At 49.6% G+C, this 25,447-nt stretch overlaps 7 protein-coding genes across 9 annotated transcripts; 3 read left to right on the top strand and 4 right to left on the bottom strand.

Moving 5' to 3' along the window:
• Positions 1-4,619: 4,619 nt before the first annotated feature.
• Positions 4,620-6,245, top strand: LOC9657890 (caffeic acid 3-O-methyltransferase). The gene is made up of 3 exons (XM_002962028.2): positions 4,620-5,533; positions 5,699-5,763; positions 5,831-6,245. The coding sequence occupies exons 1-3, from the start codon at positions 4,714-4,716 to the stop codon at positions 6,173-6,175; spliced, it is 1,230 nt and encodes a 409-aa protein (XP_002962074.2). The 5' UTR covers positions 4,620-4,713; the 3' UTR covers positions 6,176-6,245.
• A 4,252-nt stretch (positions 6,246-10,497) lies between these two features.
• LOC112348310 (pentatricopeptide repeat-containing protein At4g18520, chloroplastic-like) lies at positions 10,498-13,090 on the bottom strand. The gene is made up of 3 exons (XM_024680597.1): positions 13,049-13,090; positions 11,042-12,967; positions 10,498-10,950 (listed from the first exon to the last, which is right to left on the bottom strand). The coding sequence occupies exons 1-3, from the start codon at positions 13,088-13,090 to the stop codon at positions 10,498-10,500; spliced, it is 2,421 nt and encodes an 806-aa protein (XP_024536365.1).
• LOC9630646 (BTB/POZ and MATH domain-containing protein 4) lies at positions 12,941-14,784 on the bottom strand. Its single transcript, XM_002961536.2, has 4 exons — positions 14,154-14,784; positions 13,743-14,091; positions 13,405-13,675; positions 12,941-13,325 (listed from the first exon to the last, which is right to left on the bottom strand). Exons 1-4 carry the CDS (start codon positions 14,576-14,578, stop codon positions 13,141-13,143), a joined length of 1,230 nt encoding a protein of 409 aa, XP_002961582.1. The 5' UTR covers positions 14,579-14,784; the 3' UTR covers positions 12,941-13,140.
• A 151-nt stretch (positions 14,785-14,935) lies between these two features.
• On the top strand, positions 14,936-16,797 carry LOC9630514 (uncharacterized hydrolase YugF). Of its 3 annotated transcripts, XR_002993055.1 has the most exons (12): positions 14,936-15,067; positions 15,120-15,217; positions 15,282-15,379; positions 15,449-15,501; positions 15,551-15,646; positions 15,701-15,790; positions 15,843-15,935; positions 15,991-16,086; positions 16,176-16,241; positions 16,299-16,413; positions 16,462-16,576; positions 16,622-16,797. XR_002993055.1 is itself a non-coding variant. In XM_024681076.1 (11 exons), the coding sequence occupies exons 1-11, from the start codon at positions 14,957-14,959 to the stop codon at positions 16,512-16,514; spliced, it is 969 nt and encodes a 322-aa protein (XP_024536844.1). In that variant the 5' UTR covers positions 14,936-14,956; the 3' UTR covers positions 16,515-16,797. The 3 variants fall into 3 exon arrangements, 2 of the variants coding, with proteins under 2 accessions (XP_024536844.1, XP_024536849.1); XM_024681076.1 differs by having other exon boundaries at positions 16,462-16,797; XM_024681081.1 differs by lacking the exons at positions 16,462-16,576; positions 16,622-16,797 and having other exon boundaries at positions 16,151-16,241; positions 16,299-16,412.
• On the bottom strand, positions 16,754-17,743 carry LOC112348308 (pentatricopeptide repeat-containing protein At2g35030, mitochondrial-like). The gene has a single exon (XM_024680591.1). The coding sequence runs from the start codon at positions 17,741-17,743 to the stop codon at positions 16,754-16,756; it is 990 nt and encodes a 329-aa protein (XP_024536359.1).
• A 984-nt stretch (positions 17,744-18,727) lies between these two features.
• LOC9657888 (pentatricopeptide repeat-containing protein At3g29290) lies at positions 18,728-21,072 on the top strand. The gene is made up of 2 exons (XM_024681013.1): positions 18,728-20,407; positions 20,811-21,072. The coding sequence occupies exons 1-2, from the start codon at positions 18,794-18,796 to the stop codon at positions 21,006-21,008; spliced, it is 1,812 nt and encodes a 603-aa protein (XP_024536781.1). The 5' UTR covers positions 18,728-18,793; the 3' UTR covers positions 21,009-21,072.
• A 21-nt stretch (positions 21,073-21,093) lies between these two features.
• LOC9657887 (F-box protein At5g50450) lies at positions 21,094-23,593 on the bottom strand. Its single transcript, XM_024681038.1, has 3 exons — positions 23,003-23,593; positions 22,691-22,853; positions 21,094-22,529 (listed from the first exon to the last, which is right to left on the bottom strand). Exons 1-3 carry the CDS (start codon positions 23,263-23,265, stop codon positions 21,498-21,500), a joined length of 1,458 nt encoding a protein of 485 aa, XP_024536806.1. The 5' UTR covers positions 23,266-23,593; the 3' UTR covers positions 21,094-21,497.
• Positions 23,594-25,447: the final 1,854 nt, after the last annotated feature.

The raw sequence follows: 25,447 nt of genomic DNA, 5'->3' as shown, positions 1-25,447 counted from the left end.
CTTTCCGACCAAACTCAACACTAATCCAACACCAAACTACTCAAGGAGCAATAGCAAGGTTCCCCAGAAAAGAATTGAGCATTGCAACCCAAGTCTTCCAATAGCGAGCCTAGACAAAATGGTTTAGTGTTACACCACTATCCATCCCATAACTCACCATTTGTAAGACCATCATTTCCAACATGCATCAAGGTAGGGACTCTTGATTGCATTATGTGAACACAAGCAATGAGTTAACACCTCGTTGCAAATCATCTCTCCAAGAAGAGAAAATGATTTACGTATTTGATCCTCCGTCCTCGATGACTCTCTTTTCGGTCTCATCTTTGACCAAACCTCAAGCTTGCTTTCGCACTGCCTTCAGTTCAATCAAAGAAAAGTTTATGAGAGAGCACGGCGATAATTACTTGAACCAATAGACTATTCCCTTATAGTCTTGATTGATCCACTTATAATCATGCCTAGGAAGGATCCACTAGTGCCGTGCTAAACAGCTACGGACCAGCCTATTTGCCACTCATAGCAAACCCAGGTAGGTTTGCTTTCACCCATGGTACAAGGAATAACTCATGGAACCAACGATAGGCTAACATTAATCCTGCCAACTCAAAGTGCAACCTTGAGTTGCTAATGCGCCTCACTCACGAGCCCAAGCTCAAACTCATGCAAACGGAACATCTCCAAACCATCCTATGAGCCCAAGCGCAAGCTCACATCATAAGGTACAACAAGGTAACCCAAAACCTATCCCAAGGAACGATTGCGAAGCCTTTACACCAAAACGTGTACCCACTCGGATCATCGTTTTCATCTCTGCGTATGCAACGAGACTAGTTGCCCAATCTCATTGAATAGTACTCGCTGAGACTCATCCTCTGATACCAAATGTAGCGCACGTGGTTTTGACCCTTTATCCTATGGTGATTTACCATAGGATAACACCACGAAGCGGAACCTAAACCCTCTTTGTGCCACGTGACAGATGCCACGTGTCACATGCCACGTGTCCATGCCACGTGTCCACAGGAACCCGAGGTTCAGGGCCTTGGGCCACTGAACGAAGGAACGGTGCCAAACTCCCAAGCGTGATGCCAAGGAGTGATGGAACCGGACCACGGAGCAACTCCTGAGCATATAGCCCAAGGAGCGAAGGGACAGGGGCCCGAAGCGACTTGGAACAGTCCTAGAGCAACCAGCATCCCAATGCCAGGACCAGCACGCAAAACGGAGCCAAACAGAGTCTGGTGCTATTTCGGCATACCGGTGGCCTAACGCGAGGATATGGGTACTCCACCAACTAGCATGGAATGGAACTTGGGCTTAGACCCAAGCCGGACGCAGAACAAGGACAGGCACGCAAGCGGGAGCTAGACTATGCCTCAGGTTGGTCGGCCATGCCCGACCTACCCACTATCCCTACTATACATTTGGAACCCCCCATAGCCCCCCCCCCCCTTGAGGAACACACGCTTTGGGCTTTCACCCCAAGCCTCCCTTAGTACCAGGAGTTAGTCTCTGGGACAAGCTCGAAACATACTAAATATGGAATGTCCTTAGAATGCGAATTTGGACACGGGACGAACACCATTGTGTTCAGGCCGATCTCTACATTCTGTAGATATGCCAAATGAGCAAATCTGGACACTTTCCATAAATAGCATTTGGGACTAAAATGAGACTAACACAAAGGGCATGATAGCGAGGGTGTTTGGCAGACACGGTAAGCTATCATCTAGCGATATTGAGGAACCAAGCTCAATATCGCGGGGGTTCCCAACACTAGCAAGTGCAAGCCAACATCATGAGTTTCTCATCACCGTGTCAAGTCTGCTTGACTAAATGACAACTTAGGATTTCCTTCCTTAGTGCCCTTCCGGTCTAAGTGCACATGTGATGACCAGTTTCTCAACTAGCTTAGGCGGAGACTAATAACGGGTCCAGCAATACCGACCTCCTGCCGTCGTGGCAGTAAGGTAAGAGTGTCCGTAAGGACTAGCTGATAGGTAACTTTCGATACCCGAAGTCACATGCGCGACAGTCAAGTATGCTTGACTAATAGCACTTAGGAATTCCGTCCTTATGCCCATCTGGTCAAGTGCACACGCGAGGACCAGTTTCTCAACTAGCTTAGGTGGAGACTAATAACGGGTCCAGCAATACCGACCTCCTGCCGTCGTGGCAGTAAGGTAAGAGTGTCCGTAAGGACTGGCTGACAGGTAACTTTCGATACCCGAAGTCACATTCGCGACACCACCCCACTTCCTACAAATTCACACCCTTGTGAACAAAAGTTGAGAGTTGTAGCTTTCCCAAGATCCCTTCTCTTTTGACATCTTACACCTCAAATTAAATCTAGTTGGAAATAAATTAGACTTACTAAATGTCAATCTTAATATGTGGTATGATTCTCTTAGTAATAAATAGAATCGGACCTGAGACTTCTCTGATACCAAATGTAAATTTCTGAATTTAGACTTCTCGAGAGGTTATTCAGCTTAGTACTATTCAAATTCAAGGACATTTAACCTCAAGTATTCTAAAACCTTTAACCGATTAAAAAAAGGGTTGCACTCTTATTCATAAACCTTTTCTTTTTATATTTAAACCTTTATGAATTGTTTCTCAAATCGTTCTCTTTAGTTGCTTATACAATATTAATTAGCTTTTCTTTTATATGCATACTATGAGTTACAACTTAAGAACTTTATTCCTCCTAGCTTCTAAATTATCTCATTTGATGAACTTGATAATTAATTTATAATTATGCATTGACTCCTCCATATTTGGTTTTATGAGCCTTCTCTTATGGAGTCAACTTTTTCAAAGGACATTACTTTAACTTGCTAATCTTACTTAATAGGTCATTTAGCTAGTGTAACATAGTTTTACATATAAGTATGTAAGTCATCAAATATTAACTTCCATTCAAAGTCATCATTTTGAATATGTGAAATTTACTTTTCTAATCTTGATAATTTTGCATTATAACAAGCTTCAAAACCACACTTTTATTGTATAACTTTGATTCTACATATGCCTATAAACCATTTGTACTCAGCTTCCTGGAGACTAATTTATTTAAGTACATTAAAGGGACTCTAGCCCTTAGCTTATTAAAGCCTTTCCCTTCACAAACTTTATGCTCTATCTAATCTAATATGATCACTTTTATACTTTAGATTCTTTATAGTGTCATATTTGCAAGTAACAAACCCTCAAGCTTATACTTGATTCCCCACTTTTAATTTGTATAGCAATTCTTACTTATGTCCTTTGATTCTTATTATTCTATTCTATTAATTTATTATTTACTCTTGGTCTATACATTCCTTTAGCTTATTTTTCTTTATGCTAAAAGGGCTTTGCACTTCTTACTCACCCTTTAATAAGTATTTTTAGGGATAAATCTATTCTATGACTTAGGAAGTGGTGCTTTAATTTGGATACACTCAACCTATAATTTCATACACCAAGATTAACATTATTACTTATGAACCTTCATATGCCCATTGCTAGCCATATGAAAATCCTTTTGACCTTATTCATTTTGAATAGATAAAACTTCCCAATTTCTAGTTTTCTTTAATCTTTAGTTCATTGGGCATTATCTATTGCTCTTATAATACTAAACACCTTCTTAGTATTTTAGGTGTTTCTATGCTCTAATAATGGACTTTTTAGGAAATGAGTATTTCCTTCTATAATAATGACTTACTATATCATAATAGAAATAGTTTATCCGTTAAAGAATATATCCAACTTTTTTTTTGTCTTAACACATAGTCTTGAGAAGTTAAATCCCATTATCTTTAATTAGTTGTCCTTATAGTTATCTTGTCCTATAACTCATTATTAGTGATTCTACACCTTCATCCATATTTGGTCGAAGCACTTTATTTCTATACTTTATATTTTATGCTATGTCAACTTTGTTTCCTTTGGTAAGGATTTTATGAATTAACCATTTGGATTTATTCAAGATATCTTCCAATGAAATACTTGGTGTCTTTACACTATTAGCTTTGTAAGTTTATCTTTAGGACACATACTACTTATATTCATATTTATTGCAAAAACCATATTTCACCATTTTTATGCCAACTATTAATTAGCCTTTCACCATTGTATTGAAACACAATTCTTTATAAGAAGTTGTTTTCTTCAGTGAATGTTTTTTCTTATCTACCACATGGCACACTAGGCCAATAATAAGATACCCTTTATTCTTATTCTTGAATTTTAGGATTATTTCAACCTTTAACTGGGTACAATATATCTTGGTTGAAACTTTTTATGATAGATGGTATTGATAATATTATAAACATTAAAAACATATTTCAAACATCTACATTTATACTTTATAAACACAAACTTAATCTAAATAATAAACTTACAAATATACTAGATATCCAAGTTAATAAAAATCCAATAGTAAATATTGATACTAAGCTCCAAAAAACAGATTAGTCCTGCAGCAAATAGCTCATAACAGTCCATCCTTTAGATGATAATTGCGAGTAATAAAAAGAAGCAAAATGGTGGTAAGATTAATATAAAAGACAAAGATAAATTATTATTTAGATTGTATTTTTATATTTTAAAACAATACTCACCATTTTTTAAGTTAAAAAGTGCCAGCTCCAAGCCAATCCATGTGGAGTTTTCACACAGCCCGCCTCTGGGTCAGATGATAGCGACGGTGAAGAAGAATCGATGCTACTTGCCTCCTTCTCTACTAGAAAAAACCCACTTCTTCTCCTCCTCCCTCAGACTCTCTCCATGCCAATGGCCTCGCGCGATTCGATCTGGCCGGCGCCACGGACGATCCACGACGAGGATCGGCAGCGAATCATGGAGCTGGGGCTGCTGTGCAACGTCCCCATGGCGCTCACTGCCGCGATCCGGTTGGACGTGTTCCAGATCATCGCCAGCGCGGGATGCGACGCGATGCTCTCGGCGGCAGAGATCGTCGCGAGGATCCCCGGATGCCAAAGCCCGGCGTTGGGCGGCATTGTCCTGAATCGCATTCTAAGGGTTCTTGCGAGCAGGGGGATATTTCGCGAGGACGTCGAGCGCGATGATCCTGCCCCGGCGGCCATCCGGCGCTACGGCCTCACCAATCTCTGCCGCTTCCTCCTCAAGGACGATCGTGGCGCGTCACTGGCGCCGTGGATCTCCCTCAACCACGACGAGATCTTGATGCGGCCGTGGCAGTTCTTGGCCGATGCCGTGCTGAGCGGCGGGCAGACTAGTCCATTCTCGCTCGCGCACGGCGGCGAGCATTTCTTCCAGCTCGCGTCGCGCAGCAATCGGCTGGATCGCCTCTTCACGTCGGCAATGTGCGATCACTCGATGATCTTCCTGCCCGCGATCCTGGACGAGTACCGGGGATTCGCCAGTGCCGGCACGATCGTGGACGTCGGCGGGGGTGTCGGCGTCGCGCTGCGCGACATTCTGGCCGCGCATCCCAGCATCCAGCACGCGATTAACTTCGATCTTCCCCACGTTATAGCCCGAGCTCCAGAGCTCGCTGGTAAGTTCCCTTGAAGAAGCGATGGTCTCGTTCTTCCTTTGCCTGGTAGAATATCTCGCTATGCTAGGAACTATCCTCCGTGATCTTAGAACTTTTGGGGAGATTTTATCCTCCTAGATTTTCCTCTTTGGCCTAAGAAGGAAAGTTTGTGTGTTCTACCTATAGGTGTGAAGCACGTCGCCGGGGACATGTTTGACGAGATCCCACAAGGAGATACGTTCTTGATCAAAGTAAGAACGACTTCCTTGCTCTTTTGCTTTAGTCAGCCTGCGAGCTTTTCTTTCTTTTTGCTTGTAGCTGGTTCTTCACGACTGGAGCGACGATGACTGCCTTAAGATCCTTGGGAACTGTCACAAATCGCTGGCCAGCCATGGCAAGCTCGTTATCGTGGATGCCGTGCTGCCCAGCGGCGTGGAATACGACTTGGGATCTCGTCACGTATTGGCCATGGATTTGCTGATGCTATCCTGCTGCCCGGGAGGCAAGGAGCGAAGCCTGCAAGATCTGGAGGCGCTCGCCAAGGCCGCCGGTTTTACTCCGCCGCGAGTGGTGCTCACTGTCGACTACTTGTCAGTGATTGAGCTGCACAAGCAGGAGAAAAAGAGCCACCACCCAAAACGTCAAACTTGTACACCGGCCTAGGCCTAGACCCAGACTTTTGTTGCGAAGAAAACTACGAGCGGTCCGACGGCCGTCCACGTGGGACCCCTAAGCCAGCGCCACCGTCGGATTGGTGTCATTTACTGTGACTGATGGGGAGCATGTATAATTAATCTTAAATTTTCTACAAAATCTAAAAAGAAGAACTATAGACGCAGGACCATTTCTTGACCTCGTGAACGTTTCATACACTCGGATGAGTTTTTGTGGATGGGTTTGAACTAGCTGTATTGCTCACTTTTCAAGAAATGAAAATTGATGCTCGATTTAAAACCGTGGCCTGCCTCAAGTTACAAGAATGAAGTGAAGTGAACAAGAAAGCAAAACAAACCTAGGGGAAAACCAAGCATCTCAAAGCAATTTCTTGCATCGAGCCTTGCAGAATCGTTTCCACTGCAGCTGTCATGAAGGGAAGGGAATCTCCCACAGAGCCACTTGCATTGTAAACAACAAATTCGTGCAAAAACCTTGGAGGCACGACAAACTTACCAGCGTGCAAAAGCATTTCAAGCTGCTCGATTGAGAGCTTGTCAAAGTCCATGAAACGGCCCATGTAAAGGAAGTTCACAAAGTGGGAGATTATCAGAGCAATCATCTTTTAAAGGAACTCCAGCATCCTCTGTAATACGGGAGAGCGGCTATTATATAATATTATATAAGGCAAGACAATAGAATTGGTCTTTCAAATGAGATTCAAATTCGTTACCAATACAAAATTATGGCAATTGACGACTTCCTATGGCGTGCAATTTGTAAAAAAGTGGATGTTACTGTGGCAAATTTCACTCGCAATACAGTGTCCATGTGGCAATTTTCTATTGGTTCAACAATGTCATTTGGATGCCTCATGGATGCCACATATGCTAGCCCGATGGGTATGGGTGGACACATTCTCATCGGAGACGGATCAGAAGGTTCTTTCTCTTGGGAAAAATATTTGATCTAAGCAAGAATCCTAGTAAGAAGCGCTTTCTTTTGGTGATCCTTTCTGGCTCATAATTTTTTTTCTCGCTTTCTCCAGGGCTTACGGATCGATCGAGCTACTCCGGCTACTCCACAGCTTTTCTTCAAGATCTTTGGCTGTGACTTGGGGAAGCACCGCAGAATACTGGGAATGGTCCTCAAAGCATGGCGCCAAATACTTAAGTGGCACACCTCAAGATGGTTTGCTGGCTAGAGCTCTCTGGGAACAGGAAGTTGAGCCTAGCTCCAGGAACTAAGCTATGTGCCGCCAATTCTCTGCTGCTGCCAAACCTCTAGACTCCCGGAGTTTTCATCCCCCAGGTCGGACACATCGCTGCGCGTGCCGCAATTGTCCGGGAAGAAACCGTCCTCGTCGTCATCGTCCAATCCGTCCCAAGAGGAGGAAGGATCGAGAGGAGCCGCCCAGGCGTCGTCGATTCCCAGGAATGGAGCTTCCAGCGGCCTGCGGTCCTCGAGATTCTTGATACTCGGTTCACCCTTTGCTGCTTCTCGCTCTCCAGCCCTTCATTCCCGCTTGTTACCAGATCGTCGCCCCAGAAGAATCCATCGCCAGTGCTGTGGTGCTTGTAGCGCCTCCTTGTGACGCCCCAGCCGGCGCCTCGATCGGGCCAGCCCCGCGATCCCCAGCATGAAGAGCATGAACATCACCAGCAGCGGCGAGAAGAGCACCAGGATGAGGACGCACACCGGGCTGAGGCCGAGGAGGAGCAACACCGTCTCTTGGAGACTCAAGCTCAATTCCGATGCCTTTGGGTGGGATAAGGAACCAGTGAGATTCAGCTTGGCAACTCTACACGGAAGGGTGACGAACTCTTCATGCTACCTGGTGGACTCCGAGGGGCTCCATTCCGCACATAGCACAGTTTACCAGCACAAAGCTATCCCCGTCGATGTGATCACAATCTGGTGGCTGTGCGGTGGCCTGAAGCATAAGGTCTCCATCTTTCTTCTCGATCCAGGAAGTAGCAAAGAGTTCAACGTCAGTGGCGACGGCGACGCCAGGTTGCGCAGTTGATCGGCAATAATCCATGGAGGGCTGTGTAAAAAACTCAAGAGATTTCTCCCACATCCGAATTGTCAGCAGTGGGTAGTCGGTCTTAAACTTTGAATAGCCAGGCAGTGCAACGTTATGGTTCATCTCCCGAGCAGCTCGAAAAGTAATATCGTTCATCAAGGCCTGATCATCGATGGATCAATCAAAGTGCTAGCTTTGTTTAGCATATGTACCTTCAGCTTGGACGCGTTAGCAAGCTCTAGAAGATCGAGCCAGTTCAAGCCATGAGTTGGTTCACTGCTGCCTGTTGGAGGCCTGGGATTTTGTATATCCTCCAGCGGAGAATATAGCTATCAGAGAATGCACGCCCAGTTCCACGAGTTTCTCTGAATTTCAATAGATGATGCTCGTCAGTAACAAGTAAACGCGACACTTACCAGTGTAGAAAAAATCTAGAAATTGCTGGAGCACAGTGGCGGGCACCTCGAGTTGAATGGAGGAAGTATCATCAGTGAGATGCGCTGCAATCTGTGGAGAGCGTTCCACGAGCACGAGCTTGTGAGCGCGGCAGGACGCGGCTTTATCTTTCGAGAAGACAGCCACATCCGTGAAACGCGATCGATCCTTCACGGAAAAAAACATGGAACCCTCAAATCATTCTCAATTAAAGGAAATAGATGTCTTCACTAAGATCGAATATGAATACTTTTAAAACATTAGGACCTCCAACGCTAAAATTTAACTTCTCATCGTCTCTTCTCCCGCCACAAAACTTGTATGCCGAATGCGATTCTCTAATGTTATACAGATATGATATATATTTTGCAAATTCTAGAGTGTATTAATGAAACACTACAACTATATAATCTTACAAGAAGTTAACGAGCAGTTTCTTGACCTCAGGTGCCTGCACGTTTCATATAGTCCGATGGGGTTTGAACCAGCTGCAGGTATTTCTCACTTTGCAAAACACCATCATAACTGATGCTCCTGGCGAAGCATTTTACAACCATGCTCATTGTCCTCAAGTATTATGCGCAAGGCTTGATGCAAGCAATTGCCTTGAGATGCTTGACTATCCCCTTTCAAACGTTTGTTTTGCTTTCTCGTTCACTAGACTTCATTCTTAGAATCGCTTCCACTGCAGCTGCCATGAATGGAATCTCCCACAAGTAGCTGCAATGTGAACAACAATTTGGAGCAACAAACCTTGGAGCCACAATATCGCACAAACATACCAGCGTGCAAGAGCATTTCAAGCTGCCCGAGTGCGAGCTTATGCGAGTTCACGAAACGGCCCCTGTAAAGTTCACGAAGTGGGAGATACACCCTTTGCCCAAGAAAACACCATCTTGTGTAGGAACTTCGTCCAGCATCCTCCGCAACACGGGAGAGCGGCTCTTCTATAGGCAAGATAATAAAATCAATCAGATAAATCGTTCAAAACGAGCTTCAAAGTTGTTACCAACACAAAGCTATGGCAATTGACGACTTCCCGTTGATGTGATCACACTCTAACGCTCGAAGCATAAGGTCTCCATCTCTCCTCGATCCAGGAAGTAACAAAACGCTCAATGACAGTGATGACGCCAGGATTGACCGCTAGTCGGCAAATTTAAGAGGAGGATGGCGCAAAGAACTGAAGAGCTTTCTCCCATATCTGAATGGTAAGCAGCCGATAGTTAAATTTTAGGCAGTTTAACAGTATTGTTCATATCCTGAGTAGCTAGAGACTTCATCAAGGCATCTCAATCGAAGTGCTAGACTAATAGTATATGTACCAGCAACTTGGACGCGTTAGCAAGCTTTAGAAGATCGAACCATGAGTTTTCTTGAGTTGCTTCATGGCCGACTGTTTGAGGCGTGGGATTTTGTATATCACTCCAGCAGAGAAAGAACGGACGTCCAGTTCCAGAAGCACATCTGAATTTCAGCTCATGACCCTCACCAGTGTAGAAAAAGTTTATAGATTCCAGGAGCTGGAGGAAGTACCATAAGTGAGCGATTCTTCTCCCACTGGTGAGGACATCCAAATAAGCACTCACTCATCGCCGCCGAGGCCAATCCCAACACTTTCCTCCTCTTCTCCTCTCGCAGCCGAGCCGGGCATCTCCACCTCTTCGCGCAGCAGCTCCACGGCTTCAAGCACGACGCCTTTAGCTTCGCCACCGCTTTCCAGAGTTGCCAGAGACTCGAGAGCTCTATGGTCTGTTCCACTCCAGCGGCGTCCAGCCCGACGAAGCCATCCACAACGTTCTCCACGTCTACGGCAAGCATGGCGGCCTGGAAGACTTCTAGTCCATGGAGCCTCATCTCTTCCACAGCCTCAACTTGGAAGGCATTGGCTTGGGCAGCGCTGCGGTGGCCAGCGCTCTGGATTCCTGCTGCTCGCTCTCCCAGGGACGAGCAATCCACCAGTCCATCCTCGAAGACCCCGGATCCAATCGTAGAGACGGGGCTGGCGACCATGTACGTAGCTTGCGGGGAGATGTGGACGAGTATGATCAAGGCTCACTCCCAGAGCGGTGATAGCCAGCGAGCTCTGGAGCTCTTCCACGAGATGCGAATGGACGGTTTCTCGCCGATAGCTCGTCTGCCTGGTAGAGCCAAGATCCTCGCTAGGATGGAGCAAGATCATGGAGTGATGCAGGAGCTGGATATGTGCGGGCGTGATCGATCTTCTCGCAAGAACTGGGAAGCTGGAAGCCCTGCTCCTCAAAATTGCACTGTCTTGAGCGCCTGTAGGCTCCATCAGGATCTCCGAGACGATGACGAACTCCTGACCGACCAGAGATCCCAAAACGTGGCCAGGAATCCTGCTAGCTTCTTCTCGCTTGGCTCTGCTCGATGCAGATGTTTCGCAGTGAAACATAAGCTCCAGAGTCATCTCGCATCTGTCCGGCTGCTCGAGCACCTCTGTGAACATCTCCGTGAGTGGTACACGAGCCAAGTAACGTCGTCCAAGCCACCGTATCAGCCTTACAAGGCATTCTCTTCATCACGAGCTCCGCGGCCTCCAAACATCCAGCTCTTCCCAGCAGATCGATCAGGCACATATAGTGGTCGATTGCTGGCTTCATGTCGCAAGCTTCCACCATTGTTCCAAACCACTCGGTCGCTTGATCGACGAGACCACCGTGGCTAAATGCTGATAAGACGCTTGTGATCGTCCTGTTGTCCGGCTCCAGTCCTTCTAGCTGCATGAGCCGGAAGAGTGTTGTGCTCTCTTCCCAGTCTCCATGCTGTGAGTAGCCGGAGATTATAGCACTCCACAGCACTACGTCGCCTTTGGCCTGGATAGCGTCGAAGAAGTTTCGAGCAGTTCGCAAGCTCCCACATGTCGCATACATGTCGATGAGAGCAGTAGCTACGAGGCCGTCCAGTTCGAGCCCGCTCCCGGAGATGCTCGAGTGAATTGCCTTTCCCTGTGACAAGGCCGAGGACTTGTCGGAGCAAACGCTAAGCACCGATATCAGAGTGATAGGATCGGACTTCTCTCCTTCCAAGTCCATGGTTTGAAAGACTTGGAACGCTCTGTCTCCGTCACCATGTTGCGCATACGCCCCAAGCATCGACGTCCAAGCGCACCTATCCTTCCCTTCGATTCCCGCAAACACTGCTCTCGCATCTTCCAAGTCACCACACTTCCCATACATGTTCACCAACGCACTTCCCACCGCGACGTCGGTTTCCAATCCCTGCTTCGCGATTTGCGAGTGAATACGCCTGCCTTCTTCCAGAGCTCCAAGGCTCGTGCACGTATCAATGACGCTTGTGTATCCAACTCTGTCCAGCTCCACTCTCTGCGCTCGCATGATCTCCAAAACCTCCAAGGCGGCTCGACCCTGACCAGAATGGGAGTAAGCAACGATCATCGCAGTCCAAGATATGACGTCCCTGTTCTCTATCCTGTCAAAAACCCGCCTTGCAGCCCCAAAGTTCCCATGCTTCCCATACATGTGAAGCAGTGCGTTACCGACGACGACGTGAGACTCGAGTCCACTTTCCATCACATTTCGATGAACGCTCGACCCCTCAGCGGCCAGTTTCGGATCCGAGCATGCGAAGATGACACTGCTGAACACAAACTCGTCGGGCTGCACACCTTGGAGCAGCATCTGCCGGTAGAGTTTCACTGCCTCCTCACACTGTGCCTTCTGAGAGTAGACAACCACGATGGCATTCCACGAAACCAAGTCCCGGACCTCCATACCATCAAAAACCGCTCGAGCTGCTCTTGCATCCCCCGAGCACCTCCCGTACATATTCAATAGAGCAGTGCAAGCCACCACGTCCGACTCAAATCCCCCCTCCACCATCCTGGCATGGATCTCCAGTCCCGCTGCCAGGCCCCTGGCACCATTACACGAATCCAGCACACCCAAGAAGGTGACCCTGCTCGGCTTCACACCCTCCAAGTCTATCCTCCGGAACACCTCCCAGGCGTCCCTACTATGCCCATGCCGGGCATACGCCGCGATCATCAAGTTCCAGGAGAAAACGTTGCGGTCGAGGATGGCCTCAAACACCCTGCGTGCCTCGTCAACCTTGCCACACTTCCCATACATCTCGATGAGATAGTTCCCGATGTAAGTCTCTCGATCACGTCCACACTGGATGATATGTGCATGAACACGTATCCCAAGCGTCAGCGATTTCGAGCTTCCACACTTCCTGAGGAGATCCGAGTAAACCGCCGAGTCGACCCACTTCTTCCTTTCCAGCCACACCACAGTATCGTCGAGCGGCTCTTGGTACGCTTTGGAGAATTGCATCAAGGGAAGCCCTTTATAAATCTGTATCATACAACGACACAGCAACCTTTCTCCTAGTGATCAGCACATTGAAATCTCACAAAATGGAAACTCAATGTGTACTGACCGGAGGTTTTCTCGTAGAGGTCCTGGGCGAGCTTCCATCACTAAAAAGAGCCTTGAAACATCTTCACTGACGCCGCCGGTGGGCAGCGTCAGATCTTTTGCCGCACGCGCCTTCCCAATCCGTCGCCACCATCTGCGACGTGCGTCCAGACGGTCCTGTTCTTTGTTCCAGCCTTGGCTTCTTCTTCTACTCCCGCGACCGTCTTGAGGAGCTCGGATTGTAATGACGGGCAGCTCTCACGCAGGTACTCAAAACCATCAGACTGCATCACCACTGTCAAAAAACAAAACAAACCAGCCTCCCGAGTTAGACAACACGCTACACATTGCAAAGCTTAACTGAGGCGCCAGACCTGCAAGGTTGGAAGCAGCGAACTTGAGGCAGACATTTTTGAGCTGAGATGCATGGTGTTGGTCTGCCAACGCAAGCGTAGTCGCCACTGTGTCAACAGTGATCTGTTCACAGAGCCTGGACTCGCACAAAAGTCTTAAACGATCCAGGCAAAACCTATCTGCGGCTGCGAGTAAATGCTGAGCCATCATCGTCGCCGTCGACTGTGACGAAGACCCTGTCATCTCGTTGGTATCGGGCAGACTGTCTTTATATATAAAGTGTAGCATGGCCTATCAAACAAAGGGGACGAAAAGTTGCGTGAGAAACAGTCAGATGTGTATAAAAGAAGCTCTTTACCTTGAAGACAGGTGGTTCCATGTCGTCGATTTCGATCACGTCACCATTCTCGTCCTTCATGGGTCCAAACAGCTGCGCTTTGAACACTGGGGATCTCGCAGCCAGTAACAACTTGTGAGCACTGAATGCCTCCCCTTTTACGTTAAAGTTAACGTCCGTTCCTTCACCACTTTCCAACAAAGACAGGAAATGTTGGCCAATATCGGATTCCGGAACTAACAAAGAGTGTTGCTTCAAGGCTTGCATGGAGGAAACTACGACGCCGACCGTGCAGGTGATTGAAAGACTGTCGTCTTTCAGAAAATCGGACGTCTCGAGCACGGCCCGTCTGAAGAAGCGCTTGTAACCCCTGCAAAGCCAAAACATTTTTTAGTCCCATGCAACTCAAGGAAGAAGAATAAAAAAACTTACCACATACTGCCTCGATACTTCAGTGTGTAAGGACCACTCTCCAGCGAACGATCAAAGTGGCTGTGGATCTTATGCTTGTTCTTGCCGCTTTGATCCAGAAGCGTCAGCTCGAACAGCGCCCTCACATCCGTCCCTTCACTTGCCAGAGCTATGAACACCGACACGTAGAGCGAGTTGTCCTCGGTGTTCTTCCCATCCGGATAGAAGTAGATCGCCCACTGGTAGCCCCCAACCGTGAATGTGTCGCTCGCAATGTACTTCCCTACGCCCATCCCTTTGGCCAGGGAATAGCCATGGATCGTGAAATGGTGAGATCCATTCACAGTCTCTGTGATGCATCGAGATCGGGAAGGCGTTGCCGTGGATGTGGGACTCCCGACCACTTGCCCTGAATCGTCCTGCAAGACTACCGACGTCCGTGCCATGGAATGGCCTAGACGAGCATTCTAAGACCGATTCCCACGCCCTAAAAACCTCGAATCGCTCTGCTGGTCACGAATCAGCAAGAGAATCTACCACAGATCGAAAATCTGCACCTGCGAAGGGCGGTGGGGACGAAGCAAGAGCCCCCGATCTGGACACCGCCATAGCCGTGGCACTCACGTTTGAAACAAAACCCTAGCGCTACATTCTCTCTTGCTGGTGTTTATATATTGGAGCCGTGATGTGGCACGTCCAAGCCCGTTGATCGTCACGTTGGCCACACAAAGCATCGGACGGCTCGCTTCGTCTTCTAGTAAGCTTCAACGGTTGGATGGGGCGTTCCAGAGCTTTTAAATTTCTAGGGTTCTAGAGACGCGGCTATGGCTGACTTGGGGGTGAAATTTCCCTCGTTCTTGCCCCCGGAGGCCTCGCATTTGAAGGAGCAAGCTGCGCGGATCATGGCGTCGAGGATCAAGAGGCTGCCAGTGACGGTAAGGCGCTCTAAGCTATGGAAATTCGCGAGGAAAATCTCTAGTTTCACAGACGGAGCTGAGCGCCTCGCCAATCTTGACGAGCTGTGTCACGCCGGGAGTGATTCGATCCAATGCAAGTCCACTGCTGCTCCTGCATGGCTTCGACAGGTAAGATTGAGCTAGCTCGTAAATTTCTTTTGTGATTTAGCGCTCAACTTTCGGGATTGATCAGCTCTTGCCTGGAATGGAGGCGGGCGTTTCCCTTGCTTGAAGATGCTGGCCTTGAGCCTTGGGCTGTGGATATTCTAGGCTGGGGATTTTCTTCGTCGGGTAACTTTCTCTTCCACTTTGGATTTCTCCTTTTTTTCACTTTTCGATAAAGTTTCTTCTTTCTGCCAGAGAGAAAGATTTCGTCATACGGTGCAAAAGCAAAGACGAGGCATCTATATGACGTAAGCTTCTCGAATTGAAAGTTAATATAGAACTAGCTTGATTCCTCAGTTTTGGAGATCTCATATTCGAAGGCCAGCCATAGTCGTTGGCCCGAGCTTGGGAGGTGCGGCTGCTATCGAGCTTGCTGCAACTTATCCGGAGATGGTGCGTACACTATATACACTCGAAAGATAGGCAAACACTTACTCTCGTTTGCAGGTGTCTAAGCTGGTGTTGATTGATGCTCAAGGCTATGCAGAAGGATTGGGAAATCTCACCACTTCTCCGAGATCGCTTTTGTACGCAGGGGTAAGAAAACAACTTCCTTAAAGTTCTCTTAAGCGACAACATTTATGAACAGGCAGCTGTTCTGAAGAGTGTGCCTCTCCGTGCATATGCGAACTTATTAATTTTCAAAGGCCTGAATTATAGCTCGTTGATGGACTTGATTCGGGTACGTAGTACAAAGTTTTTCTCGCGGCTAAAAGGAGCACTTTATTCTCGGCCAGGTGGGAAGACTTCACTGCCTTATGCCAGGATGGGCCGATGCTTTGGTCGATTTCATGATTAGTGGAGGTTATAACGTCGTCTCTCAAATACCACAGGTGCCTCTCGAATGACTTTGTAGTTGTGAGGTGCGCGCAGCATTTACATCGAAACCGAGTGCAGTTGATACAGTTTGTGTTGTTTGTAGGTGGACAAGGAAACTCTGTTGATATGGGGGGAGCGGGATACTATTGTTCCAACGTTTAATGCCGAGGTACGCTGTCTTTTTACTTTTTACTTTCTATTTCCTTTGGTGTTTTCTTCGTTTCAGAAATTTCTCGTGGATCTCCCGAATTCCCGGCTCGAGATTATCAGCGACTGCGGTCATATACCACATGTTGAGAGGCCTACAGCCGTGGCAGACTCGTTATCCAGATTTTTAAAAGGTACTCTTTTGTTGTATTTGAGCAATGCAGTGACAAGTGGTCATGCAGACGGGGCCGACCTCGCTAGCGCTGGAACCTCTTCTTTATCAGTGTCCTTGTGAAGTCATTGACACAACCCACGAGATTATGAATCTCAGTTGGCAAAACCACACAGGGAAAGAACGTGAGTTTTCATTTCTCGTGAAACACGCTGAGATATTTCCTGCAGGGAAAACTAAGACTTAAAAAATCAGCTGTGACAAGACTCCAGGCGCCGAACACTCCAGTCTCAGTGCTTGCTGAGCTACACGAGCTCCTCGCTCCTGGTCAGTGTGAATCCGACAAGCAGCAAGCAGCGCTTTCACACGATGTCAGTATCAAGAAAGGGCATGTTGGCGATGAGTTCCTCGGCCTCTTTCACTTTTCCGGACCGCCCGAGCCCGTCCACCATGCACACGTAGTGCTCCAGATACAACTCCAATCCGAAGTCGAACACCATCGAGACAAGCAACCTCCGAGCATCCAGCACGCGCCCGGCATGGCCCAACGTCGAGACAACGGCCACGAAAGTAGCCTCGTCCGGTGACAAGCCATCGAGCAGCGTCTCCCGGAGAGACTCCACCGCTTCGGACAAGTGCCCGTTGTGAGCATACGCGGCAACGAGGACTCTCCACGACATATCGTTGCGGAGTGGAATTCTCCGGAAGAGCTCGGCGGATTTTTCAGCGTGGCCGCACTGTCCAAACGCCGCGATCAACGAGTTCCAAGAGACGGTGTTGTGGCGAGCCATTTTGTGGAAGAAGAGCTCGGCCTTGTTGGATTCGCCACAGTGGCCGCAAGCAGCGATCATCGTGTTCCAAGCGACAGCGTCTCTCACTTTCATATCCTCGAAAACTCTGATCGCTTGAGAGGAATCTCCATTAGCCGCGTAGGCCATCACAAGAATGTTGCAAGCCACCGTATCTCTTTTGGGCATCCCGGCGAACATTCTCTCTGCGTGCTCCAGATGCCCAGAGTGGGTATATGCCAGCATCAGCACCGTCCAGGAGGCCACATCGCAGCCGTCCATTCTGTCAAAGAGGCATTTTGCTCGGTCCAGATCCCAGCGATGGGTATATGCTACTAAGACAGAGTTTCCCGCAGGAGCATCTAAGAAGCGGTATATTTCGGACAAGATTCCATCTGCGGAAGCTGCATCTCCGCCGTTGATGCAAGCGATTGCCATTCCTGCGAACGAGAGGGGACTGTGCTGCGCCATTCGATCAAAAAGAATCTTCGTGTTGGAAATATGCCGGCTCTGGGAATATGCCCAGAGTAAAGTGTCCCAGGAAACGATAGTACGATCAGGCATGCCGTCAAAAACTGCCTTAGCGTAATCAAAACTCCAAGCTAGTACTAATCCTGCGATTAGCGAGTTCCAAGAAACAAGGCATCTTATTGAAAGTTTCAATGGAAATATCCAAATGCCCATCGAAGGCATAAGCAAAAACCATGCTATTCCACGATAGGTCATTCCTTTGCGGCATCTGAGAGAACAGATCGTTCGCCTCCGAGCACCAAGAGTTGCGATTGCACGCCGCGATTATCCCGTTCCAAGCAACAACATTAGCCCGCGGCATTTTCTCAAACACCCGCATCGCGTCGCCAATATGCCCACTCTGAACATAAGCCTGCATGAGAAGCGTCCACGAGTATTCGTTGCGACTGGCGATCCCGTCAAAGACCCTTTGCGCGTCCGCGACGGCGCCAACTTTTCCATATCTTTCAATCGCAAGATTTGCCTCGTAGCGAAGTTTGCTGGCGTGCTTCCAAAGCATGCAAGAAGTCTTGTTCTAGTTTGCCACGGATCAAAATCATTGTTGGAGGGCGCGAAATCATGCAACCAAACATTGACAAAACTTTTGGCAAATGGCTATGCCTATGACTTCCACCCAGAAAATAGATAGACAGATAGAAATTGGGGGTTTCCTCCTTCCACACACCTTCCTTTTTACCAACGCACTCGATGCGAGCAATCACAAAGGGCTAGGTTGCGTGAAGGCCGGAGTTTCTTCCTCTATCCAGGGGCAAATTGTTTGAATTGTCCTCGCAAGTTTCCCAAAGCCCTCCGTTCTCTTTGGAAATCGCAATGACGAGCGAGAAGCTTACACGAAAGCACCAGTCAATCCACCACAAGAAAACTTGATTTGCGTTGCTCGCAATCGCCTGAATCTTTTGATGGTGGCGTCGCTCGCAAGCAAAAGGAGAACGAAGACTACCGGGAGGTTTGAATGGATGCCGGCGAATATTCCGAATGTTTGAAAATGAGGAGCCCTAAAAACGCTAACGGATAGATAGGGTTCTTGTGGTGCGGGGATTTTGCTTTTGCGCCCTCCAGCGATGTGAGGGGGCGCTGCCGCTGATGTGGGCGATTGGAAGCTGTCAAAATGCGCTGCCAGGTATCGCCATTCCTTTCATCTCTAGATCGGTGATAGACGCGGGGAGAGGGGGGAAATTAGGTCGTGCTAGCAATGTAGCAGACGCCAAGAACGTAGCATCGACCGGAAATGCGATTGTCGGGAACTTCCAATGGATGTTTAGCGGTTTCTATGAGAATCCAGCGCAAAATCCAGTTGTTGTGGGAGAGGAAAGCAGTGTAGTGGCAGATAAAAATCTCACACCAAAGGTTGTTCCTTGTGAAGAAGATCGGGGGCCAATAGCTGCGAGTAGAATTAGCTTATCGGATCAAACAGATGACACGAAGAAGTTGATAGGAGCCATTTATCGCCGCTATGCTACTTCTGCTGGAGGGAAGTATGATTTCTTGCGGCTTCACGACGCTCTTCGCAGGCTGGGAGCTGACGATCCCGTTGCTCCAGTTCTAGAAAGCTTTAGGCGAGCGATAACCAAGGACACAGGATCCTGGCTGGTCATCAAGCTCTCGAGAGCTGGCCGACGAAGAACAGCCTTCAAAGTCCTGGAATGGCTGAGCGACAGGAAGAGAGGTATCCACGCCAACGCTTACAACTCTCTCATCACCGGACTCATGAAAGATGGCGACGAGGCCGACGCCATCGCCATCTTCGAGAGGATGAAGCAGGATCGGGTGGCCCCGACGCTCTACACTTATACGGCCGTCATGCGAGCGCTGGCTCACGTCCAAGGCTGGGAGTCGGCTCACAGGATGTTTAGCGAGCTCGTCGTGCATGGCTCGCTCAAGCCCGACGTCGCCATGTACAACACGATGCTGGCGGCCTACGGGCGAGGCCACAAGCTGGAGAGAGTTCTCCAGACGTGGGAGAGGATGCGAAAGGAAGGATGCGTCGAGAACGTTGGAACTTACTGCCTACTCGTGAGCACCTTCGTCCAGACGAACCAGGCCGACTTGGCTCTCGACGCCTACGCGCGGATGAACTCACAGGGCCTCAAGGCGACGGATGGAATCTACAGAGGCCTGGTTTGCGTCTGCGCGACGCAGGGACGCTGGCTCGTCGCTCTCACCTTCTTCAAGGAGATGCTGGAGTCCGGTTGCAAGCCGACCATCGTCACGTACAACGTTTTGATGCGAGCGCTCGGCAAGGCAGGGAAGTGGGAGATCGTTCTCGACTTGCTGCCGCGGATGAAGGCGTCCGGGGTGGCGCCCGACTTCTACACCGTCAATGCGGTTCTAAACGGCCTCATCGCGGCCAGGGAGTTTGATCGAGCGATGCTTTTCTTCCACAGCGTCAAGTCGTCGGGGATGAAGCTGGACAGGGAGGTTTACAACGTGATCCTGGTCGCCTGCCAGAAGTCGAAGAACTGGGAAGCGGCGCTCTCACTCGTCCAGGAGATGGAGCAAACCGGGATCGCTCCAAACGAAGTTACGTTTGGTCCGCTGCTGGTGGCTTGCGAGAACGCCAAGCAGGTCGAGGTAGCGTTGAGGCTTTACGAGCACATGAAGCAGCGGCGGTGCGTTCCAAACACTCACGTCGTGGCATCGCTCATCCGAGCCTGCGGGAAGGAGCTCATGTGGCAGCAAGCCAGGAACATTTATCGGGTAAGCTCCGTTTCCTTCTAAGTTCCTTTTAGCTCTCCTTCCATTCTTCCATTCTTTTTCTCCTTGTAGCTCCCTTTCATTCTTTCATTCCTTCTAAGCGTCATCTCCTTTCATTCTTCCATTCCTTGTAAGCTCCATCTCTTTCCTTGTAGCTCTCCTCTCATTAGCTCCATCTTCTTCTACTTTCCTTGTAGCTCTCTTTTCATTCATCTCATTCATTTCATTCCTTGTAGCTCTCCTTCGTCCTTCACAAGATCCACCATCCTTTCTTTCTCTTTCGTGGGTCATCTCCGCAGCATGACCGAAGTACTTCCTCCCGTGGTTCCATGCTCTATACAGGATTTTGATTCTCCTGCCTGCGCATTTCTTTTCCTTTTTCTCACGCACGCACCCAACACTACAGGACTTTCGTAAGGCGGGACAAAAGCCCAACGTTTACGTTTACAACGCGCTCATTGATGCCTATTGCAGGAGCCAAAAGTACCACCTCGCCAAGAAGGTGGACAGGCGGATGATCGAGGAAGGCTGCCAACGTAACAACGTGACCAACCTCTTGCGGGACAAGTACTACAAGAGAACCCCGAGCGTTACAGACTACTAAAGAGAGAATCCCCTGGCATATTCGCGTCCATGGAATATACCATATCGAAGGATATCCCCTCGAATATGCTCCAGGCCACATGACACGAGAAAAAACTGTTTTTCTTCACACCACAAAGAGAAAAGAACAAACTTGTGAGCTTGTGTGAGCTAGCCTCCTCCTTTTGGACTAACAAGAGAGAGCTCTTCTCTCTCTCTCTCTTCTCTATAACCGCTTTGGCGAGAGTCCCAACTAACGGATCCATCCACACACAAAACTCTCGCCTCCCCGGTTTCCATGTGTGAGGGAGAGCAAAAAAAAATTCCCCCCATCGATCGTCTCTTCTTGTCGATGACGATGACGACGATGGCGATGGCGATCCAATCTGTGTGTCGAGTTTGTTGTGTGCGTGCGTGCGTGCCTCGAGAGCTAACAGAGGAGGAGGAAGAAGATGGGAAGAACCAAAAAACCCACTTCTCTCTCTCTCTCGATCTCAATCTCTCGCTCGTCTCACCTGTGATCCTCACCTCCTAGATCGTACGCGTGACTCTCCTCCCCTGGCTGTTGATTATCCTGGCGACCAATCTCCATCTCGTCGTCATCGCCATCCTCCTCGTCTTCCTCCTCCTCCGCCTCGTCGCCACCGCGCTGGTTCTCCTCCCCGTCCAATTGCCTGTCCTCCCGGTTCTCCCAGTCGGCCACCGGGATGCAATGGTACTTGTGCCGCAGCTTCCAGTCCAATGCCTGGCACGCCCGCGAGCAGTAGTTGACGCGGCCGCACGCCGAGCAGCGCCGGAACTCGTGCCGCCTCGTCTCGGGCCGCCCGCAGTTTGCATGCGAGCACAGGCGCAGCCCCGCCGCCGACGTCGGGTGCAGCGCAAACCACTCCACCAGAAACTTGTTGGCGACGTGCACCTTGGCCGGGGGCACGTTGCAGCCGAAGTCGCTCAGCAGCGCGCAGCCACCGTTTTGGAGCAGCTTGAACACCGGGTGCCGCTCCATGGCATTTGCTGCACTCGCATTGGTGGCGCCGCCGCCAGCGCCACCACCACCACCTCCACCACCACCACCACCACCAGCGACGATCCCAGCGCTGTCCAAGACCGCCTTTTGGAAGATGTCCGCCTTGGTCGACGGCGGCAGCGTGAAGAACCTGTGATGCGGGCAGCTGGCGCAGCCTGTCCGAGAAGTCCGCTTGAGCGCCAGCTCCATGAGGTTCTTGGGGAAGGCGGCCGCCACCGCCGCCGCCGCCTCCCGGGCGTTGGCCTCGAGCAGCAGCCGCCGCCCCTGGAGTACGTTCTTCACAACTCCATAGCCGTCCTGGAGGCAGTGCCCGAGCTCGCGGATGGCGTCGACGTGACCCAGCGACGCCGCTCGCATGCACAGCGCCACCCCGGCTTTGAGGTTCTTGTCCTTTCGCCGCCCGCCGCTACCATTGAAGTGAATCACCGCCAGGGAGTGGAGCGCCGCGGCGTGCGACGCCACCGCCGCCTTGGCCATCAATGAGGCGCCGCTGCTGTTGTTCAAGCAGTAGAAGCGAATCTGCCCATCAAAAGACCACTTATCATGAGAAGGAAGAACAACGAATCCACGACTAAGGAACCAAAACCAAGCATGGAACCTATGCTATTGAACCAAAACCAAGCATGGAACGAAGAAGAGATCTCTACTCTCTCACACACTGATTGCTACTCTTCACTCACCATTCCCAGCGTGTAGAGCGCTTCCACATTGCCGACGTCGGCGCATTGCTTGAGGAATCGATGCGATCCCGCGGACCAGCTCCCAGCCTTGACAGCGAATGCTTGAGGCGATACTCTGGCCAAGACCTGTGGATGCGTCGCGGCGGCGCAGAATCTCCGGCATCTGGAAGAACACACAGCGCGCGATGAGTCGGGGAAAGATCGAGAGCGAGGAGCGATATTTCGGAAGAGATCGAGCGAGGAGAGCGAGAGGAGCGATATTTCGGAAGAGATCGAGCGAGAGGAGCGATATTTCGAGAGATCGAGACTCACATGAGCATCATGTTGAAGAGATCGGCCGGCGACGAGGCGGTGGAGACCAGCGCCATGGCGATGTCGACAAGGAGATCGTCTGGGACAAAATCGAAGGCGCATGGAGTGGTGGATTTCCTGGAGGATCCGGCGACGCGCGAGAACTTGCATGGCCGCTCGGCGGCGTCGAAGGATCCCTGGCGCTGGCGCTTGTGAGAGTATGGCTTGATGCTAAAGATTATGCCGTCCGTCGGCGATGGATAGTTCCCCCTTCTCGTCCTCATTGGCGATGAGCGTCCTCGAGACGAATGCTACTAGCGCCGCGACAAGATTCAAGAACGCTCCGGGCGGATTTTCGATCCACAGCGCTCCTGCCAGGCGCGTCGCGGGAATCCGGAGCTCATCTTGATCCTTTCCTCCGGGCAAGGGCAGGAAAATCGCGTCTTGCGAGCTAAAAAAGCTCAAGATCGGCCAAAAAGAGGAAGAAAAGGAAAGAGTAAGGGAATCATCCACTGCCGCTTGCAAGAAATGCGATCTGGCTCCTATGATCGCTCCGCAACACGGAAAGACTCTCAAGGATTTCAACACACGCCCTAAAAAAGAAGGAAACAAGAATACACAACAAACCCCGATAGAGGACAAGCACCATAGCCAACACTATACACACAACCCATTTCTTTTGCCGTCGGCTGGTGGCCGTTGGATGGCACCCTCCAGCGGGCGCCGTCGGATCCACCATACGGAATGTACTTTTTTATTCCCGCGAGCTGGCCAGATCTCGGCCGTCTAGGCGGCGTTGACATGGACGGCGGTCACGGGGTCATCAATATCCCCGCCACTGTGGCAGCATGCGAGCCGTAGATTCGTTACAACGTTTGACAACCGGGGTTTACCGGCCCCGGGTAATTGCTCCCCTGACGCTGACGTGGGCGCGGGTCAAACGTCCCCCGGCCGGCGAATATTCCCGGCCGAGTGGCCGCGGAATATCCGGGCGGCATCTCCTCGCGGAGAACACAGGTCCAACATGTTTGTTTGCCGTGAGGGGTTTATGGAAGTTTGGTGAGCAAACGCGGGTAGAAAAGAAACCCTAGCGAGACTTTAGAAGAGCGATCTGGACGATTGCTTCTAAGTAACAGCTTGGATCTGGAAGGAAGGATCATCGCTCCAACACACACAAACACAATGACCGTGGTGGCACGCCTTTCCAGGTTTGTTATACTTCGTGAATTCTAAGTTCTTGGCATGGATTGATCGATGGGGATGGAGCAAAGATCGATCCCCAAGCGAATATACTAATAGGGGTTGCTTCAAAGTAACATTTTTCTCTTGGATTGCACACCTTGGTGTTACTTTTGTTCCCAATCTTCCAAGCTACAAAAGCCCAAAGGGAAAAGCCTGGCAGGGGGCAGCAGTGGCGTATAGATTGTGAGTGTTCCATCCTTCCATTTTTAAAATAATACTTCCTTTTTTTTCGCGGTTTCTTTTTTTTAAGGGATTGGCTCTAACTGCACGGTGCATGTTTTCGCCTGGTTCCCTCGTTAAGCAACAGCAGACTAAGCTAGATTCCGTGTTTGATGCCACCCCAACAAGCGGGATGATTCCCCTGGCGCAAATGGAATCTCGCTCTCGCCGATCTCTATCTTGCTCGCCCGCTCGCGTGTGAGCAAACTCCTTCCCCTTGATTGCACGTAACCCTCCAAGTTTGCCCACGGTACATTTTCCGTTTTACCACGACAGGAGTCTCCGCCACGCCACAGCAAGGGACTACGAGAAAGCCTACCACTTATACTATTGCTTGCCGGTGAAAAACCTAGTGATGAACCAACGGCATATACTTCTGGTCTTTACCGGAATATGCTCTCGTCCCTCCGTGCGGGGGATATTCCTTGACCTTTGAATTTATTTGCGCGCGACAAAAAACGGTCGGGTGGCGGATGGATTTTCTTTAGGGTTGAGGCGTTTCCTGACTGGAAGCATCTCCGTTTTTCTTTTCTTTTTTTTTGTTGGGCTTTAGCAAGCCAAGCAGTGCAATAATTCGGCCAAGGAAAAACCACGGCATTCATTTTTCCCGGCGGGGCACAAGAATGCGTTGTTGCCTGCCCGGAGAGGACAGACAACGGCAATCCCGGATCCAATTCGAATCAATCGCCCGCTCGTAGCGTTTCTAGTGGCGGGCTCCGTCACCTTTGGCGTCACAGCCGTCAACGGCCCAAGATTAGGGCAGGAAAAGCAAAGGTGACAGCAGCGTGATGCAAGAGACAAGATAAAGAAGAGAAAAAAAGGAAAATCTATCCCAATCCCCTCCACAACTCTCTAGCTCCATCAATCCATTTGGGGGATGGAATTCGCAATCCATTCCACTGTCTAGTCGCCTTTCAAAGCCCCGAAAAGCACACTCAGTGCCAAGCAAGCGCTCATCCATCGCTCCTCCCTTTTGCAATTTGGTCTCTCTCCCGCGTTTGCGTT

This window comes from Selaginella moellendorffii, unplaced genomic scaffold (assembly GCF_000143415.4).
Source record: "Selaginella moellendorffii unplaced genomic scaffold, v1.0 SELMOscaffold_1, whole genome shotgun sequence".
In the NCBI taxonomy this organism is placed as follows: domain Eukaryota; kingdom Viridiplantae; phylum Streptophyta; class Lycopodiopsida; order Selaginellales; family Selaginellaceae; genus Selaginella; species Selaginella moellendorffii.
Note: the sequence above shows the minus strand (reverse complement) of the source record. Positions and strands in the feature narration are given on the sequence as shown.

Coding starts and splice junctions, on each gene's coding strand:
- LOC9630646 (XM_002961536.2), bottom strand. CDS start 14,578: ATGGCACGGACGTCGGTAGTCTTGCAGGACGATTCAGGGCAAGTGGTC. Junction 14,092..14,153: donor AAGTATCGAGGCAGTATGTG/GTAAGTTTTTTT, acceptor TTGGCTTTGCAG/GGGTTACAAGCGCTTCTTCA. Junction 13,676..13,742: donor TGGAACCACCTGTCTTCAAG/GTAAAGAGCTTC, acceptor TTTGTTTGATAG/GCCATGCTACACTTTATATA.
- LOC9657888 (XM_024681013.1), top strand. CDS start 18,794: ATGTGGGCGATTGGAAGCTGTCAAAATGCGCTGCCAGGTATCGCCATT. Junction 20,408..20,810: donor AAGCCAGGAACATTTATCGG/GTAAGCTCCGTT, acceptor CCAACACTACAG/GACTTTCGTAAGGCGGGACA.
- LOC112348308 (XM_024680591.1), bottom strand. CDS start 17,743: ATGCCTGATCGTACTATCGTTTCCTGGGACACTTTACTCTGGGCATAT.
- LOC9657890 (XM_002962028.2), top strand. CDS start 4,714: ATGCTACTTGCCTCCTTCTCTACTAGAAAAAACCCACTTCTTCTCCTC. Junction 5,534..5,698: donor CCGAGCTCCAGAGCTCGCTG/GTAAGTTCCCTT, acceptor TTCTACCTATAG/GTGTGAAGCACGTCGCCGGG. Junction 5,764..5,830: donor GAGATACGTTCTTGATCAAA/GTAAGAACGACT, acceptor TTTTGCTTGTAG/CTGGTTCTTCACGACTGGAG.
- LOC9630514 (XM_024681076.1), top strand. CDS start 14,957: ATGGCTGACTTGGGGGTGAAATTTCCCTCGTTCTTGCCCCCGGAGGCC. Junction 15,218..15,281: donor CTCCTGCATGGCTTCGACAG/GTAAGATTGAGC, acceptor GGGATTGATCAG/CTCTTGCCTGGAATGGAGGC. Junction 16,414..16,461: donor GTTATCCAGATTTTTAAAAG/GTACTCTTTTGT, acceptor GTGGTCATGCAG/ACGGGGCCGACCTCGCTAGC.
- LOC9657887 (XM_024681038.1), bottom strand. CDS start 23,265: ATGAGGACGAGAAGGGGGAACTATCCATCGCCGACGGACGGCATAATC. Junction 22,854..23,002: donor CTCTTCAACATGATGCTCAT/GTGAGTCTCGAT, acceptor GTGTTCTTCCAG/ATGCCGGAGATTCTGCGCCG. Junction 22,530..22,690: donor CGCTCTACACGCTGGGAATG/GTGAGTGAAGAG, acceptor TTTGATGGGCAG/ATTCGCTTCTACTGCTTGAA.
- LOC112348310 (XM_024680597.1), bottom strand. CDS start 13,090: ATGGAAGCTCGCCCAGGACCTCTACGAGAAAACCTCCGGTCA. Junction 12,968..13,048: donor TACGAGAAAACCTCCGGTCA/GTACACATTGAG, acceptor TGTATGATACAG/ATTTATAAAGGGCTTCCCTT. Junction 10,951..11,041: donor GAGATGACTCTGGAGCTTAT/GTTTCACTGCGA, acceptor CTGGTCGGTCAG/GAGTTCGTCATCGTCTCGGA.